A 17978-nucleotide genomic window follows, 5' to 3' on the forward strand; every position below is an offset into this window, starting at 1 on the left:
ATCTGATACTCCACAGTAACCCAACACTGCAGCCTCTGAGTCTGTTAAAAAGTACATGTCTGGAATGTTTTATTAATTATCACTTCATTAAATAACAATGTGCCCCCATGACACCTTATAAATACTCAATAATTAGAAGAACACATTTTACTTGTCTGTGTTGCTCCTATTCAGTAATTAGGCCTCAAAATGACAATTGTTCCATTACACCCTTGCAGAAACAACATTTGTCATTGTGCACCCTATAAACATGAGTACTGTGTCCTGGTTCATTTTCATGTACTATTGGAATGGAGGAAACAGAAACTCTCAGGAATTTTCTAAGTTCTAAGTTCTAATAAATAGCTATTTATTAAAATCATTATTGTGAAAAAATATTAAAAAAGGAATTTTCTTCTTAAGTGATAATTTCAGGAATTTTTCTTCTTCTTCTCACCACCATGGGTGCTTATGGTCTTTGGTTCAACTAGAACATTCCTTCCACCTTTCCATCTGACCTTGTATTTAACAAGATTAACGTTGTGTTTTATATCATGACTGTCTGTTATTTTCTTCTCCCTTTCCCATTCTTTACCTTGTTCTCTTCCACCATTCTTCATAGCTCGTTCCTAGACCAGTCTTCTGTGAAATGGCCAAAAAATCTGAATTTTTTTCTTTGATATTTCCAACAGACATGATTTTACTTCATTGACCTGTAATGACCCTCTGTAGTACTAGAGTTCAAAATGTTCTTTTTTAAGAAGCATTGGAGTTGATTTACTAAGAATGTTTAGGGTTTTCACTTAGCAAAGTGATTGTCCCCTTGAAAGCTTAGTGAACATGATGAAATGTCAGTTTGCAAACAGCCAGTTTCATTACGAGAGAAAACTTTTTTTGTGCCATACCTCAGAACGTACTAAACTTGTGTTTTTGGCAGAATTTAAAAAATTAAAACAAGTAATATAGACCTCATAATTTATTATTCTCTTGAAGATTTCATGGCAAGCAAAATTTTCTGGATTGCCTATGGTTTTGAATTTCTGCTACAGGTGTTTCCACTCCTGACTCAGGCTGCAGAATATTAAAATCATTTAGAAATCAAGAAGGTGAAGTCCCACTTTCAATGTTTGAGAATCAGACAGGAGGTTATTGCAGAAAAGTACGGGAAATGTCCTGCTCGGCTCTTACCTGCCTGTTCGCTGCCTAGCTGTCAGATTTTGCTGAGCTGTGCATGCCGGGAATGAATGAACCCCTGAGTGTCTGCACAGAGGTTAAGTCATCCTGGTATGGTCAAATCAAGATGGCCAAAGATCATCTTTGGGGATTGAAGAAGGAAGATGGCTGCACCCTGCAATGGAATGGGGATAGGGGAGTAGTTGTGGGTTTAGTTCTTCTTTAAGACCTACCTGTGATTGCTGCACCAGTTACAAACTTACAGAGCGGTCCATTCATACCTACTCGTTTAAACTAGCTTTTACAGGGAAAAACTTTATTTACTTGTGTGACAAGTTTAGCCATATGGCAAATTCTTGTATGTCTTCTCTTTTCAGACATACAAGCCAACATAGTACACATAATCCCAAAATAAAGCAAAAACCTCCTGCCCTAGAAGGTCTGGCCAGCAACCTTGTTCGTGTTAGGCTCCTCAGCTTGGCTATCTGCAGAAATTCATGTCCAAATATTGGAGCCCATAAATCAGGTGAAAACACTGTTATTGTAAAAGCCGAAACATTATAGAAACTGTTGTAGAAACATAAAGTGAGCCATGCTGTGCTATGCACTAGTGCTCTTAATCATAACAATAATTTAAAAATGCTTTAGCATACTGTCTAATCCTCTATATAGGTTTATTTATATCAATTATAACTATACAGAATTTGGTTAGCACCATGATCATCTAATCTATTGTAGTTTTATATGTGTAAAATCTTTTTTTAACAGATGGATGAAATAAATTTGATCCAAAGTTGGTCGCGGTACAACAATAAGGTTCAAGCCTTGCAGAAGACCCTAGGACTTTCAGCATTACAAAAAACAGAGGTAACGAATAATGTGTTACATGGAATGTGTTATTTTCCTCTTACATTTAAACACTGTTTGTTGCAATCAGATTTTTTATACCTGGCATATCTGTAAGTTTGTTTTATAAGAAGCTGCTTGATTTCAAATGAATCACATGCAATTCACAAGAACGGCCCCTAAAAAGAAGCTCAAACCCCTATTTAGGTATATTAGTGTCAATGTAAATAACACAGTAATCATTTTGAGCCTTTTAATGCCAAGACTTGTTCTTCCAAACTAAAGCTGCGTACACACCTGCAATTTTTCTCGTTGGAAAGGATCTTTCACGATCCTTTCCAACGAGAAAAGACTGCAAGATGCATGAACGATGCTGTACATACAGCACCGTTCATGCTCTATGGAGAGGGGAGGGGGAGAGCGACGGAGCGGCACCCTGCTGCGCGCTCTCCCCTTCCCTTTCATTAGGATCGGTCGTCGTCCATCGTCCATGGATCCGCCAGGACGGTCGTCGGACGATGGACGACGACCGACTGTACACACGGCAGATTTTCGCCCGATAATTGGCCGATACCGATTATCGGGCGAGAAAAATTTGCCGTGTGTACGCAGCTTAAAACATTCTTTATCTTCAGCAGGGTACGTAAAATGTTTTCATAGATTAGGAGTACTAGGAGACTCAACAATTTAAATATGGGCATTCAGAGTGCTTCTGATGCTCCTTGTCGTTGTGGGATCAAGAGTGGGAATGAGCGAGAATGCCTCTGACATTCTCGTGAAAATTTCCCTGAACCAATGGGTCCATGAAATTTCGGCAAATCGATTTCGCAAATTCCATTGAAGTGCAGGTTCCCACACTCCCTGGGCTGTACTTATTGTTGATACAATGCGAGTGCCTCCAATCAGCTTTGACTGCAGGCGACCTCCAGATGAACTTTCAATGGAGTTTCTCCATTGAGAGTTTATCCGAGTTCAGTTCCCACGGTCACCAGGCTGTACTTATCATTGATAAGTACAGCCCAGTGAGGCACGCGAGTGCTTCCAATCAGCTGTGACTGCAGGCGAACTCCAAATGAACTCTCAATGAAGATCATCTGAGTTTGGCGAGAACATGACCTTGTGGCAAATCACAAGGCCGTTCTCGCTTACATGTTCTGTAATGGGCTAGAAACCCTACTTTGGCTGAAAACCCTCCTTTTGGCCTTTTTCAGAGCCTTAACTTATAAAGTTTTCCGCCTCCTAGCAATGTATAGAATTTTGTGTTGTTGCTTAGGTAATAACAGTTACAAAGAAGATTATAAATCATGTTGCAGTAGTAGGTAAGTACATGCAGGAGTTACATGATCAGAAAAGTGGAGTTGACAGCAACCTTGTTGAAATGTACTGGTGGTAGTAGGTTGTTGGAGTAGAAACAGCTTCAGTCTGTACATCATAGTATTTCATAATAAACCCAATTTTATGTGAAGTGTTGCATAATATATTGATGCTATTAAAGTACTGTATTGTAATAATATTTTAATTATTCAATAATAAACACCTGAAAACAGGTTTCTGATATGTTGTAGAAAACTAATATTAATTAATATACATCCCCTGAGTGAATCAAAAACAGCTAATCTTTCTGTTTAAGCAACGCCATAACTCTATCTCTACAGTAGGAAAATAACAGACACAAAAATGTACAACTTCCTTCCAGTATATAATATTAGTCCTAAAACAATGACAGTCTTTTCACCCATCCAAATAAAACAGACCATGTCTGAATAACAGTGACTCAAGGCAAGGAGAAAAGAATGTTTAATGTGGAGTGCAGGAATACAGGATACTATATAAACAGTAGAGTGTCAAATAAATAGTACTTGTGACTTGCAGTTCTGTGTGCGCCACCAAGTCTGCGAGTGTACCCATTGCAGGGATGCCTTACATTGCTAGAATATTATATAAGCAGAGGAAGGGAGAGCGAGAGACCTGGCCCTGATTAAGGACAAGAATCTTGTAACTGGAACCTGAAAACGCAACGTTTTGTATGAAACAAATCACACTGAGCCTGGGAAGTTCTGAAAGCTGAAATACTCAAATATCACTTGATGTTTCTAACACAATGTTTCTTTTCTGCCCACAGCTGATGACATTTCACAAGACTGGCTCTAAAGAAGAAGATGACTCCTCTAGAAAGACATTTGTGTCTGGTAGCCACTACATTACGGGAAGACAGATGCATAAAGAAATTCTAAAGCCACATGGACACTCTGCTGTTCACTTATTAAGGGAAAGTTACTTTGAAGGTCAGGATCTGCTGCTGTCACTCCTATATTTATACTTTTAAAATAAACAAAGGAGAAATGCATCGTTAGCATTTGGCTAAGTTCACACTGACGGTCAGGTTGCGGTGCGTTTGCTGCTTCCTTATTCTAGGAATTGTTGCTTTGGATGAGACACTTCATGTAGTAACTCCCTGCGTCAGCTTCATAGAGAATAAATGAGGGGCGTCAGTGGGCGGTCACATGTGCAAACTTTGGTTCTTTAAGAACCAGCGCTACTGTGCAAGGTGCCAGCCCTGGGGGGCCGTGCAGATTTGCATGATATAGAGGCAGGTATGAATCTGCCCTTATTCAATAAAGTTTATATTCTTCAGTGCAATTACCTTTAGCAACCAATTAGAATGCAACTTACTGGTCTGAATTCAGCAGAATGAGTTGTGATTGGGTTTCTACATGTGATACATAAAGAACTGGTTTGAACTTGAGATGAAAGATTGTCTCGGATGACAACCTGGCATGTGTGTGTACTAGGGATGAGCGAGTAACAATAATAAGTTCGATCTCACGGCGAATTAGGCCTTTCTCGCTTACCGAAAACATAAGCAAGAACGGCCTTCTGGTTCACCAAGAGGTCCAGCTCTCACCAAACAGGAGGATTTCCAGGGCTGCATGATGCTAACTATCCTCTGCGATCCCCGGGCTCTGGAGGTTAATTAACACTTTTCTCAATGAATGCAGCCACAGCTGCAATTATTGAGAAGATGCCCAGCACAGGAGAACCTCCTGACATTGTAATATAAGTATCTGTAACAAATGTATCATTTGTAGGAGATACTTATTTTACAATGTCAGGAGGTTCTACTCAGCCATGCGAATGTTAAGAATATTTAGTCCACATTGAATAATCTAGTTGACCAGCCAGGAGTTCACCGGAGATTTAATTAAATTGTACATGATGTCCCCGCCATTTTGCCGTGATAAAATAAATGTATAAATTGTAATTTTTCCGCTGTATCTCTGCGCGCCAAACCTAATTTTATGTGAGAAGCAGTCGGGCCTGTCATCAACAGAACATTTTAATAACTTGATTACATCTTGATTCTTCTTGGCTAATATAGGCCTGTTTATTTGTTATGAGATTTATAGTGTTCTCTGTACTGCTCTGCCCTAAAGTACACTATTGTGGCAAATGCTAAGAACAAAAGAATATTTGTAATTTACCAGTATGAAAGATATAATGTCAATTCTGATATATTGAGCTGTAATAGCACTCAAAGCATACCTAAATGGCCTTTAAATATTTATTGCATATGCAATTACTTTGCTTAGGTCACTGTAGTATGCCATCAGATCTATACCTTTAGAGGCTTCCATACAAAAGAATCAAAACATAATTATCCATGGTCACATACCCAAGATTTATTCATAGGACTCCATTGCTGTCATAGCTGAAAAGGAATGAACTAGGGAAATAGTTTTGCCCCAATAACACAAAAACACACAAAATACTGCAGTCAATTTTTATCTATACAAGTACTCAGATATATTAGTACATATGTAGTACAATTACATATATTGACAGTAGTGGAATAAACGTGTGCAATGTGCCCCCTATAGTCACCATTGAGAGAGCATGTGACAGGGATACAACTAGGGGTACAGCTGGAAGAGAGGGAGTGTTATTACACATTGGGAGCTTCTCACATTGGGCCTTATTATTTATAATATTAATAAACTGTATTAAAATGAGCCAGCATATTACTCAGCACTGTACTTTAAATAGGGATTGCAAATGACAGACAGTGACACAGGAGAAGAAGAGAACCCTGCGCCGAAGAGCTTATAAACTAGGAGGTGGGGGAATTACACACAATAGGAGGGGAGATAGGGAGTGATGGGAAATAGTGAGGGTTTAAGAGACAGAAGAAAATGGGCAGGCAAGTTTGAAAAGATGGTTTTGAGTGCTCTTTTAAATGTGCAGAAAGTAGGAGGAAGCCGAATAGGATGAGGAAGACCATTGCAGAGAGTCGGGGCAGCTCTAGAAAAGTCTTGGAGCCGTGCGTGTGATGAGGTTATGAGTGAGGAAGTCATTAGTAGATCATTGGAGGAGCGGAGGGAGCGGCTGGGGGAGTATTTTTTAACCATGTCAGAAATGTAAGTGGGACAATAACTGTGTAGGGATTTGAAGGCAAAGCATAGGAGCTTGAATTTGATTCTCCGGTGAAATGGAAGTCAATGAAGAGAACTACAAAGAGATGCAGCAGAAGAAGAGCGGTGGGAGGGATGGATGAGTCTGGCTACAGCATTCATAATAGATTGTAGAGGAGAAAGTCGGGTAAGTGGAATACCAGAGAGGAGGAGGTTACAGTAGTCCAGACGAGAAACGATAAGAGTGTGTACAAGGAGTTTGGTGGTCTCTGGGGACAGGTAGGGGCGGATTTTGGAGATATTGCGCAGGTGAAAGTGACAGGACCTGGAAATGTTCTAAATAAGGGGGGTAAAGGAGAGGGCAGAAACTAAGGTGACACCAAATACCAGTGTTATTAACAGTTAGAATTGTGTCAGGGGGAGATATGGAATGGGAGGGGGGTGATAATGATTTCCAGAGTTTATGAAACCTGTCAGCTAGGCATGATGTGAGGGATGACAGACAGCATGAAACCTTACCCAGGACAAGTCAGAGGTAAACAGATATATTTGCAGAGAAAAGATCCAGGATACAGAGGAGATAATAGAGTTGACTTGTGACTAAGCTCTGCTGAGGTAATTGGCCACCTTAGGACTGTTTCGATGGAATAGGCAGCTCGAAAGCCAGATTGAAGAGGGTTAAGTAGAGAGTTGTTCAGATAGTCAGTGAGTCCCAAGGTATTCAAAAAGGTTTGACTTATTAAAGCTCCCCAAGACTGGAGAAGATAAACTGTCATGGGGGAACATGGGTTATCCAGAAAAACCTAGAATAGATTTGGTCCAGGATTGAAAACATTTGGAGCAAAATACTTTTAAGCTATCCATTTCAAGTTGGTGGGTCATCCCATGATTTTCTATCTTCTCAAGTCTTGGAGAGCGTTAATAAATAAGACCTAGTGTGTATTAGAAGCTGCAGCAAGTCTGACAGCCCCACCTTCCGACTGGAGGACTTTCAGCATCATCGTGCTCCTCTCTTCCCGGCATATAATTTCATACATTTGATTTTAGCTTTTGAAGGTACAGCCTTCTTGCATGTATTAGCATAGCTTTCTGTTTTAGCACCCGAATAACCCATTTGACCACCCACGATCTGCCTGAATTGCAGAAACTTATTAATGATGCAACTATTATCTTAAGTTACAAAAGTAATGAAAACAAGAAGGAATTTAGTAATTTAATTACCATTTTAATGAGGAACCAGGCAAGGGAAAAGAAAATATTATCAGATAAAACTTCAGTGTTAACATGTTAAACTTATAAGAGCTTTTTGTGATAGTGTATATATATATATATATATATATATATATATATATAAATATATATATATAATGTACTTTAAATATCATTCTACTTTAACATTTGGCTGCAAAGGTTCCTTCAATATTTCAATTTTCTGACATAAAGAAGCCTAACTTTTCTACAATGTAAACCATTGTAATAACAGTAGGAAGCATTATATCACTCAACCATTGGTTTTTCCCATTGGAAAAAGTCCAGCACTAGTATTTTTGAAGTAAGCAGACACTTTATGTATCTTATGTTATGGAAGCTGGTTCACATCACTATAAAGGACAGTGCACCCTATATCGATCTGCTCTGTGTATGACAAAATCCAGGAATCATAATCTCCTCAAGCATAACTTGAATTTACCATGAATAATAATGATGATACTCTTGCAAAATTCCATATACCCATGTAGCAGGGAAAGATACAAATATAAAAAATATTTTCTAAATAAATGTGTTTTCTTGTTTTCTTTAGGCATGCTAAAAAAATCACCAAGTGCTTCTCCAAAGCAAGAAGTGATTGACAAGGTCTTGATCAGAAGGAGCCTGGCGCATGCAGACCGCTTGAAGAATTTAGAGGAGGCTATCAGGTATACCAACATTTTACATGCTAAGATTTAGGTAGATGCAACTCTAACCCTAAGAATTTTTTTTTTATCTTTGTTGTATGGCATTTCTCGGGGCTCAGGGACTACAGTGGACCATGTCTGTGTAATGTGTTCAATGGCCAGTTGTAGTCCATCAAAATCCTTGTGACATATTGAGATTGTAAAACAGATGAGAGACAGTGGAACACAGGGCCTGATTTAATAAAGCCTTACAAGACTGGAGAAGATAGACTATCATGGGAAAACATGGGTGATCCAGCAAACTTAGAATAGATCTGGTCCAGGATTGAAAACATTTGGAGCAAAAGATTTTTAAGCAATCCATTTCAGGTTTGTGGGTTATCCTATGATAGCAAATGATCTTTAAGAAATCTATTCCAGGTTTCCTGGATCACCCAGGTTCCCCCTTAATGGTCTATCGTTTCCAGGCTTAGGGAGCTTTATTAATTGTGTTGCCATTTGTACCTGCACAAGGACTATCATGGCAGGAACCCCGGTTATTATTTTAAATAAAGCAACTCTGTGAGTTACATAAAACATACAAGACAAACTAAAAGATCAGTGGACAGATCCATTGGGTAGATAGGGATCTGACACTCTTGAAAACAGTGGAGAGGTAAGTATAATAGCACTGTTATTAGGAGTACTGTACTTGAGGCAGAAACATGGAACATGGAACCTTCATGGGGGGCATAGAGAATTTATTTTTATCAATACCAGAAGATGTGGACTATGAAAACCTGTTGCTTTTGGTCTGATTGATTTATTTTCATCAGTGAAGCTGGGTGATCCAGCAAACCTGGAATGGATTGAAAACATTTGCTAACAAATAGCTAATGACCAGGTTTGCTGCATCACCCAGCTTCACTGATGAAAGTGTATCCTCTCTAGCTATAGGGAGCTTTAATAAATCAGGCCCATTGTCCTAAAATGAGAACATGACAATGTGTGAAAAAGCATTTAGTGCTTCATGTAATTGTTGTATAATATGTCAATGAAGCCCATAACTCATCTCCTACCTATCACCAAGTCATTTTAATTTTCATTTTCTATTGTTTATCCAACATAATATTATGAAGAAATATTTTGTTTAGAGTTCTCATTTCTCCTAATAATTCCAAAAGAATGTCTACAAGACCGCAGACAACGAAATAAATGGTACTGAGTGATGTTATAAAATCTCCTAAATATAGAATATCATTTATTTTTTAAAGAGAACTTGAAGCCACCAAGGGACATTTGAAGAAAGAGCTAAAGAATCTGAAAGCACGGAATGAGTTCTTTGGAAATGGTACGCCTTTACCAATTATAGAAGGCAGTTATGCAGCGTTTTATCATACATATCTACTAGAGAACATGAACATGGCATATTGTATTGCCAAATATGGCCAGAAGCCAGGCAATTGGGACCCCAACCCAGAGAGAACTAACATGTACAGTATAATAATATATAAATCCATATTTCAGAAACACTGTACAGCATTAGAGACAAAGTATTTACAATATTTACAAAGAGTAATAGACTTGTCCACATGTTTCCTATGCTCCATCCGGTCAATATAAAAGAAAAATTGACATATCCAATTTCTCTTATTCAGTACATGTAATAATAATAGAATACTGATAGAACAGTGTAAGGGTGAAAATACCATATTTGTGCATGGTATTTAAATGACAGGAAATCCACCTAAACAGAGTTCATGTAGAATGGAGTGCGGAAAAGACAATCTATTTATACCAAAAAGAATGACAGGTTGTTTTGAACATTTATCAGGCAGAAGGTGATTTAGTGCAAGTGAAATGAGTTCTTAAATTACTAGAAAAGGAAAAATCATATATACCGGTATATATATATATATATATATATATATATATATATATATATATAAAAGGATTATTTAACTTCATTTCAAAGCGCTAAAACATTTCTTGTTATTGAGTTTAGGAAATCTTAAGACAAAAGGGCATTTACGGCTTTGCACGCGGTTTATGTTTAAATATGGCTCATTATTTTAGACAAGCTTTGCACCAAAATGTACTAATTATTTTGCTAGGTGTTGTGAAACACAATTTTGCAATAATGGGATATATAGTAATGTGGAGTGAAATCAGGGCATTACCAACACCCTTGTAGAGTATTTGGGTGAATTTTTTGATCCAGACCTTTGTTACACTGACCTTAGGATCATTTTCCTTCTGAAAGATGGACCATTGCAAAACCTCCATTTTTTTAAATACATATTCTTTATTTATATAAAAAAAAAAAAACAATAAAGGTTGTCACACAACATATAATAGAAACATCAGAAATGTACAGTACAGACCATAACATAAAAATCTGATACCTTTCATAATGCAACAACAGGTAATAACTAATAAAGGGGACCACAGACCCTGGAAGAGGGACCCAAACAGCCCATACACATTTAGAGAGGGAAAACAAGTCAGAGATGGCCTGTTGGTTGGGAAGAATGAGGGCGAGCGAAGAGCAAGGTAATACCAATACATGGTCAGGCTTTACAATGAAAATGAATAGGTGGCCCATGGTCATGGTCCCCAACCCTAGGAGCAACCAAAGGAGGTTAAAAAAGGGTATCTAAGTTAAGTATGAATTAACGGGGTAAGTCAGGTGAAGGCAAGGCATAAGATAGAAGGGATAGCCCCATAATGGGAACATGAAAATTAACTAATTAATTATTAGGAACATAGATAAGAGAAAAAGAAAACAAGTATTAAGTAAAGGGGAATAAGAAGAAGAGGAAAGCAAATAAGGAAAGAAAAGGAGGAAAAAAAGGGCATAGGAAGTAGGAAGCTGAAATCCTCAAAGGGTTAAAGTTTCCAATCTTTTGGAGGTCCAGAAAGACCTGTAACATTCCTCCACCCTGGCCCCTGCCCTAACCGAACTATTCAACCTCTCCCTTTCTACTGGTAAATACCCCCCAGCTTTTAAACATGCCAAAATTCTCCCTATCCTAAAGAAATCCTCACTGGACCCCTCCCTACCCTCTAACTACCTTCCTATCTCCCTTCTCCAATATGTCTCCAAACTTCTTGAATGCCTGGTCTACAAAAGACTCACCCATTACCTGAGCACCAACTCTCTCCTTGACCCACTCCAGTCTGGTTTTAGAGCTGCCCATTCCACTGAAATAACCCTTACTAAAGTGGCCAATGACCTCATCAGAGCTAAGTCTCAAGGCAACTTTTCCCTGCTTCTTCTCCTTGATCTTTCCTCCGCCTTTGACACTGTTGATCACCCCCTTCTAATACAAATCATGCACTCCATTGGTATCAGTGACACTGCTCTCTCTTGGTTTGCTTCCTATCTGTCTGACCGCTCCTTTCAAGTGTCTTTCCTCCTCACCCACTCTCCTCCCTGTTGGTGTCCCCCAAGGGTCAGTCCTTGGACCGGTTCTCTTTTCTCTGTACACCTCCTCTCTCGGTAGTCTCATATCCTCCTTTGGCTTACAGTACCATCTGTATGCTGATAACACTCAAATCTGTCTGTCCACCCCTGACCTGTCTCCCTCAGTCCTGGATAAGGTCTCATGCTGCCTGTCAGCCATCTCATCATGGATGTCTGACCAATTCCTGAAACTCAACCTGGATAAAACAGAACTCATCATCATCCCCCCCTCAAATTTCAAATCCCCCCCTGACATATATCTAACTGTTAACAACACTGTTATTCGGCCCTCTCCTCAGGCACGCTGTCTTGGTGTCACCTTTGATTCTGCCCACTCATTTACCCCCCATATTCAGAACATTTCCCGGTCCTGTCACTTTCACCTACGCAACATCTCCAAAATCCACCCCTACCTGTCACCTGAGACCACCAAACTCCTTGTACACGCTCTTATCATCTCCCGTCTGGACTACTGTAACATCCTTCTCGCTGGTATTCCACTAACCCGACTCTCTCCTCTACAAACTATTATGAATGCTGCAGCCAGACTTATCCATCCTTCCCTCCGCTCCTCTTCCGCTGCATCTCTTTGTAGTTCTCTCCATTGGCTGCCATTTCACCTTAGAATCAAATTTAAGCTCCTGTGCTTTGCCTTCAAATCCCTACACAGTTATTGTCCCACTTACATTTCTGACTTGGTAAAAAAATACTCCCCCTGCCGCTCTCTCCGCTCCTCCAATGACCTACTAATGACTTCCTCACTCATAACCTCATCACATGCACGGATACAAGACTTTTCTAGAGCTGCCCCAACTCTCTGGAATGGTCTTCCTCGTCCTATTCGGCTTGCTCCTACTTTCTGCTCATTTAAAAGAGCGCTCAAAACCCATTTTTTCAATCTTGCCTACCCGTCTTCTTCTGTCATTTGAAACCATCACTACTTCCCACCACTACATATCTCCCATCCTATTGCGTGTGAAATTCCCCCACCTACTAGATTGCAAGCTCTTCGGGGCAGGGTCCTCTCCTCCTGTATCACTGTCTGTATTAGTCTGTCATTTGCAATCCCTATTTAATGTACAGTGCTGCGTAATATGTTGGCACTATATAAATCCTGTTTAATATTAATAATAATAATAACTGGGTAAGAGAGAAAACTGTCGTGGAAACCACTTACTTACAGAATTTTACCTTTGTGCCTACAATAATTGTATTATTCAAACTAGTGTTACACAGTTGGTGGCAGGTTGGGCATCTGGTATACATGCAAAGGCTGCATTCACCAAAATGAATCGGAGCACATCCCATGAAAGCCTTCAGGGGAGGAAATTATGATAGAAGGACAGATTCCTACCAATCTGATTGTCAAACTTTTGAGCAGTAACATACACTTGATCCCAAAAGAGGTCCAACTTAAGGAAGGACCAACAAATATGGATCACCCAGGGTTATCACAATGCCAACAGTGGTTGTTAAAGTTTGGTAAAATAGCGTGGAGAATATGAGGAGTGCAGTACCAGCTAAATGGAATATTGTAGCTGGATATTGAAGATTGGAAGGGACTGAGGACCTGAATAGTATACATATTTAAGATAACATTTTTTATTTTTATTGTTTTTTTAGCTCACAGAAATTATGGATTGGTAATTTTTTTAATTGCTAAAAAATGTTCTTAGTATAAAAAAGTAATTAATACAGCCATCACCATCTAAAGACTAATAAACTGCAATATATTACATTTTAGCACATGGATTTGAATACAGCATACAGGGGCACAATGACTGTGAAAACATGGCAGAAGTTCTAATCCTCTCCCATGCTGTACAAAGAATAGTTGGAGATTGACCCTAACTATCTAGTTTCGTGAGCACCACAAATTACTGTCCTATGATAATGAATGTTACTTATTGGTCTTTGCCCTTAGGAATGAATGATATGACAAAAATGTGGCATGTCTGGAGAGTGTAAACGCTTGTATTTTTTAAATTTAAATGTGACATGACTTAAACACTGTCCTATGATATTTTATGATGCTGAGTCATCATGCGGAGAGAAGTTAGCCTCTTTGATTCCTAATTTTCACACGCAAGAGAAGAAAAATATGACCCCAAGAGCATCTGCCCCTAGGAATTAGTCTGGGAATTTGAACATGAAACAGCATGAGAGTAAATTACCTATAAAAGTGCAGCGAGCAGGTAGATTAGAACCAGATTAATGGTGGTGCATTCACATATTTATTAAATGATTTCCACATTGTATATCTTTTTTTTTTACAGGGAAACATCTACAAGCTACAGAGCCCAATATTCCCAGTTTTCCATATGATCCCAGGTTGGTATATTCATACTCACTAGCTAATTGGTGTAGAATTGCTCAATTATTATAGAATAGGAAATGCTGTAAGTCGGGAGGTTATAATTTAGTTGTACATGTCCATACATGCTCAGTCATTTGAATATGGTCTATGCTAATTAAGAGTTCTTCTAGTTTTTCTTCTAGTTTACCCTTATGTAAATGGCCATTAAATGCTGAGCATTTCAAATAAAGTCTATGTTATTTATAAATTATCTTTTTGGATATAAGCTGTCAGTCCTAAAAATTGTCATCTGTGAGAATAAAATACATGGCTGGGCAACAAATGAGAGAAAGAGAGTGAGAGATTGATTACTTATTCATTGTTTTTATTCAGTTATTATTGTTCTGTGCACTCCTAGCCAAGGAAAGGGTGATCTAAAAAAGTGAACAACTCTTGCATACTCTTAGAGATAAAAGGACTTATTTGATGTTCTCAGAAAATCATGGATGTAGTTAATGTCCATCTGATCTATTATCTCCACCTTACATGGTTTCTCAGATAAATTATTATTATGATCTATGAAGCCGCTTTCATCTAGCTCACACTAGCTGCTTTCTTTATTATTTGTATTGATAATATTATCATTATCATAATCTTTATTATTGCTGTTACAATTGATACTATAGTACTGATACTACTACTGCGAGATATACAAATATACTGTATATGCAATATGTATATTGTAAACATGTATTATATTAAACATGTGTGTAGGAACAGCTGCTGCTCATACATTAACTCTAAGGATGTATTTGACAAATATAAAGTGTACAAACCACTTTGGCTGTCAGTTTAATTTCTTGTGTAATGAAAGGCATTTTGGTAGACAAATGTGTCTAAGGTTAAAGTTTCATTCACATTAGATGTTATTTAACATGCTTTCATGTATGTGTGCTTTTCATTCTCTTTTGACACTTTTTGGTAAAAAAAATTTAAATACACGCTAATTGCGCTAAATCCCCTAATGTGACCACAATCAAGTCTACTTGAAATGAATGAGCTATAAATATTTACTGCATTCTGCTATGTTGAAATACATCTTAAAGCAGACCTAAGTCTAAAAGTAAATACATCACAAATGCCTATACCCCATAGAATAACCCAAAATTTATGGAAAGTGCAAAAAGCATTCCCCAATCCCTTCTACTTTCTGGTGAAAAGCTGCCTCAGCTTCATAATGAATAAAATATGCATGCCCAAGATTGCATGTTTGTGTCTGTATTCAATGCATACCAATGGAATGCCAGCATCAAGCCTCCACTTACAGTGATACAGACCTAGTAATGCATAGGTAATTTGTGTTGCTAGTTTCAAACATTAGTATATGACTGGCGGATAGGCATTATGTCTCTGCTGACGCTGATACAACCCTAAGTAATGCATAGTTGATTTTTGGTGCTATGTAATATTGACAGTTGAGCAAGAATATGTTTAGGCATTATATAGAACCTGCTCTGATCTGTCATTTCCGTTTGTAATATCCATATAAAATCAGAGAAAACATTAGACAAAATGGGGCCCTGGCCAAACATAAAGCAAGAGTCCCAAAATGCACAGCATTCCAGCTCTCAGCACCCTTGTCATTCTTTCATTTGGTGCTCTGGAGAAGTTGGGTGGGCAATTGCCCAGTTTCCTCTCACCTAAAACCAGCACTGTATTTAGACTCACCTTAAACGGCTAAATTCTAAGTAATTATCCTAATACAAAAATGAAACACATACGGGAGCTAATTTACCCCTCTAATAATTTGTATGTCTGTCCCTGTCCCAGGCCAGTGACTTGTCCTGGTTTTTCCAACCTCAACCTTTAACTGGTCAACAAGAGGATAGCAGCAGACTGATGAGGTTATCTCTTAGCATAATCTTTGTAAGCAAGTTCTACTGCTCAGGACATTTACAGAGAGCTGAAATAAAGCCGCCACGATCAAAACAGAATGGGAGCACAGAGCCTCCCGGGATACCTACGTAATGTATCCCAGGAGGATTCTGGCTGCCCCTTCTGCATATGGCTGATTGGGCATGCACATAAGGAGCTTTTTCTTCAATGGGGGTAAAAAAAAAAATGCCGATCTAACACATGCGCAATGAGATCAGCCAGCACTCTTTTTATACCTATCTATGTCACCCGATCCCACACCTGCACAGTGTGAGATGAGTTGATGATGTAGGAAGAAGACGGAAGAAGGGGAAAGAAGATGGCGGCACCCGGCTCTTCTTCCGCACCGGGACAAAGGAGGATACCAGGATGATGCAGGATCTGATCCAGGAAAGCTCCGAAGGGATAAACAGATCTGCAAAGGTAAAGGTGAGTGAGTCTTTTTTTTTTCATATTACTTCTGCTTTAATGGGAGGTTGTGTTTCTGTTAGGGTTTGCCTGGAGTATAGAAGGTTTTATGAATATTGTTAATTTTTTTGCTTTTTTTTTATCATGCCACACATATACAAAATTTTATGCCTGGATAATTTTCAATTTGAGTTCCATTTTGTTTTTATTTTGTACTTTGTGGATGTACTGACTTCCTATGTTATCCATAATTCAGCATTCCGACCACATCTCAGCTTTGTGCCCACTGTTATAGAGCTCATTATTTATTATACAATCCAGATGCTACAATGTGAAGACTTATACATAGATAAAAAATAATACATTGATCAAATTGGAATTTCAAAGTTAAAGATAAGCTGATGTAAAGGGTTTATGAGCTGCTAAGTCTTGTAGTTCAGTTTTTTCGCAAAAATCGAGTGGAATTAATGACTATGTAATGGCAGATGCCTAATAGCCGACGTGTTGAAATGGATTTATATAACAGGGTTCACATCCTATGCAGAGGAAATTAGATGTGAAGATAGGCAAGGTTTAAAAGAGCTACATGCCAGAGTCTATAAAGCTTTGGATCTCTGCCAGAGTGCATTAGACTCTGCTCAACACATTTAATAAAATACCAGAAAGATGCTCATTAATTTAAACATGGGCTCACGTCATAAATCTTACTGGCATTCACATGCTGCATTTCTTTGGTTCACTTTTATGAAATCATTTATTTATGTCAAACAGTGTTTCAGTACTTTATCAGATGTATAGAACTATCCAAAATAAATACAGGCAAGTTTGTGATGAAAGGATGGGGTTCACGAGTTGGTTAATGATTTTTCTCGGCCTTCTAAGACAGAACCTTTTGTTCTAACTTAACTCCTGAAATGAAAAAGTGATGCCGGGTAAAAGAAATGTGTTCCAAAGAATATATGGAGTTTGCCATTGTGGACCACACTATGAAAATTCCTGTTGCCTGGCTGTCATATGGAAACAATGGGTTCAGTGTTTGGTACAACAAGTTTGCAAATTAGGAGCTTCTGTTTTTTTAAACAGGATATTATTAGACAATGGCTAGTCCTTGGTTGTTTTAGTAATGCAGCCTTGGTCTACCTATTTCACCACAATACACAATATGATGTCCTACAAAAACTAATATATATCCCACCGTAGTTGAAATAAAAAAAGCAGCTCCTGCTGCAAAATTCACCCTATCGCTGGTGCTGTTCCTTGGAGACTGATCTGTGAGCCTGTGCTGGTTCTTGATGATGCCCAGAACCATTTGAAGCAAACCCATCACCACATGTTTTACTTTAAATAAAAGAATGGATAACCCTTTTATATGAGGACAAAAATATATATTTATATTTTTTTATTATTAATACTATTTTTCGAAATAGCGACCTTTCCCCTTCCAACTTTACTGCCAATGCGTCTTCTGAGATACATGACGTATCTATCTCAGGCATGCGCAGAAGGGGGCTTTCCTCTAGTGTAAAATAAAAGTGTTAATCTCACACATGCGCAGTGAGATCAGCACTTTTATTTTCATTTTTTAGGTGGCA

At 38.4% G+C, this 17978-nt stretch overlaps 1 protein-coding gene across 1 annotated transcript in view; it reads left to right on the forward strand.

Moving 5' to 3' along the window:
• Positions 1-1279: 1279 nt before the first annotated feature.
• The window catches only part of LOC140327476 (uncharacterized), a 46417-nt gene continuing 29718 nt past the window's right edge, over positions 1280-17978 (forward strand). The window contains exons 1-6 of the mRNA XM_072406861.1: positions 1280-1357; positions 1921-2019; positions 4121-4283; positions 8209-8323; positions 9556-9632; positions 14024-14078. Coding sequence (XP_072262962.1) covers positions 1280-1357; positions 1921-2019; positions 4121-4283; positions 8209-8323; positions 9556-9632; positions 14024-14078 — 587 coding nt within the window. The remainder of the gene's footprint in view (positions 1358-1920; positions 2020-4120; positions 4284-8208; positions 8324-9555; positions 9633-14023; positions 14079-17978) is intronic.

Source organism: Pyxicephalus adspersus, chromosome 3 (genome assembly GCF_032062135.1).
Source record: "Pyxicephalus adspersus chromosome 3, UCB_Pads_2.0, whole genome shotgun sequence".
Classification (NCBI taxonomy): domain Eukaryota; kingdom Metazoa; phylum Chordata; class Amphibia; order Anura; family Pyxicephalidae; genus Pyxicephalus; species Pyxicephalus adspersus.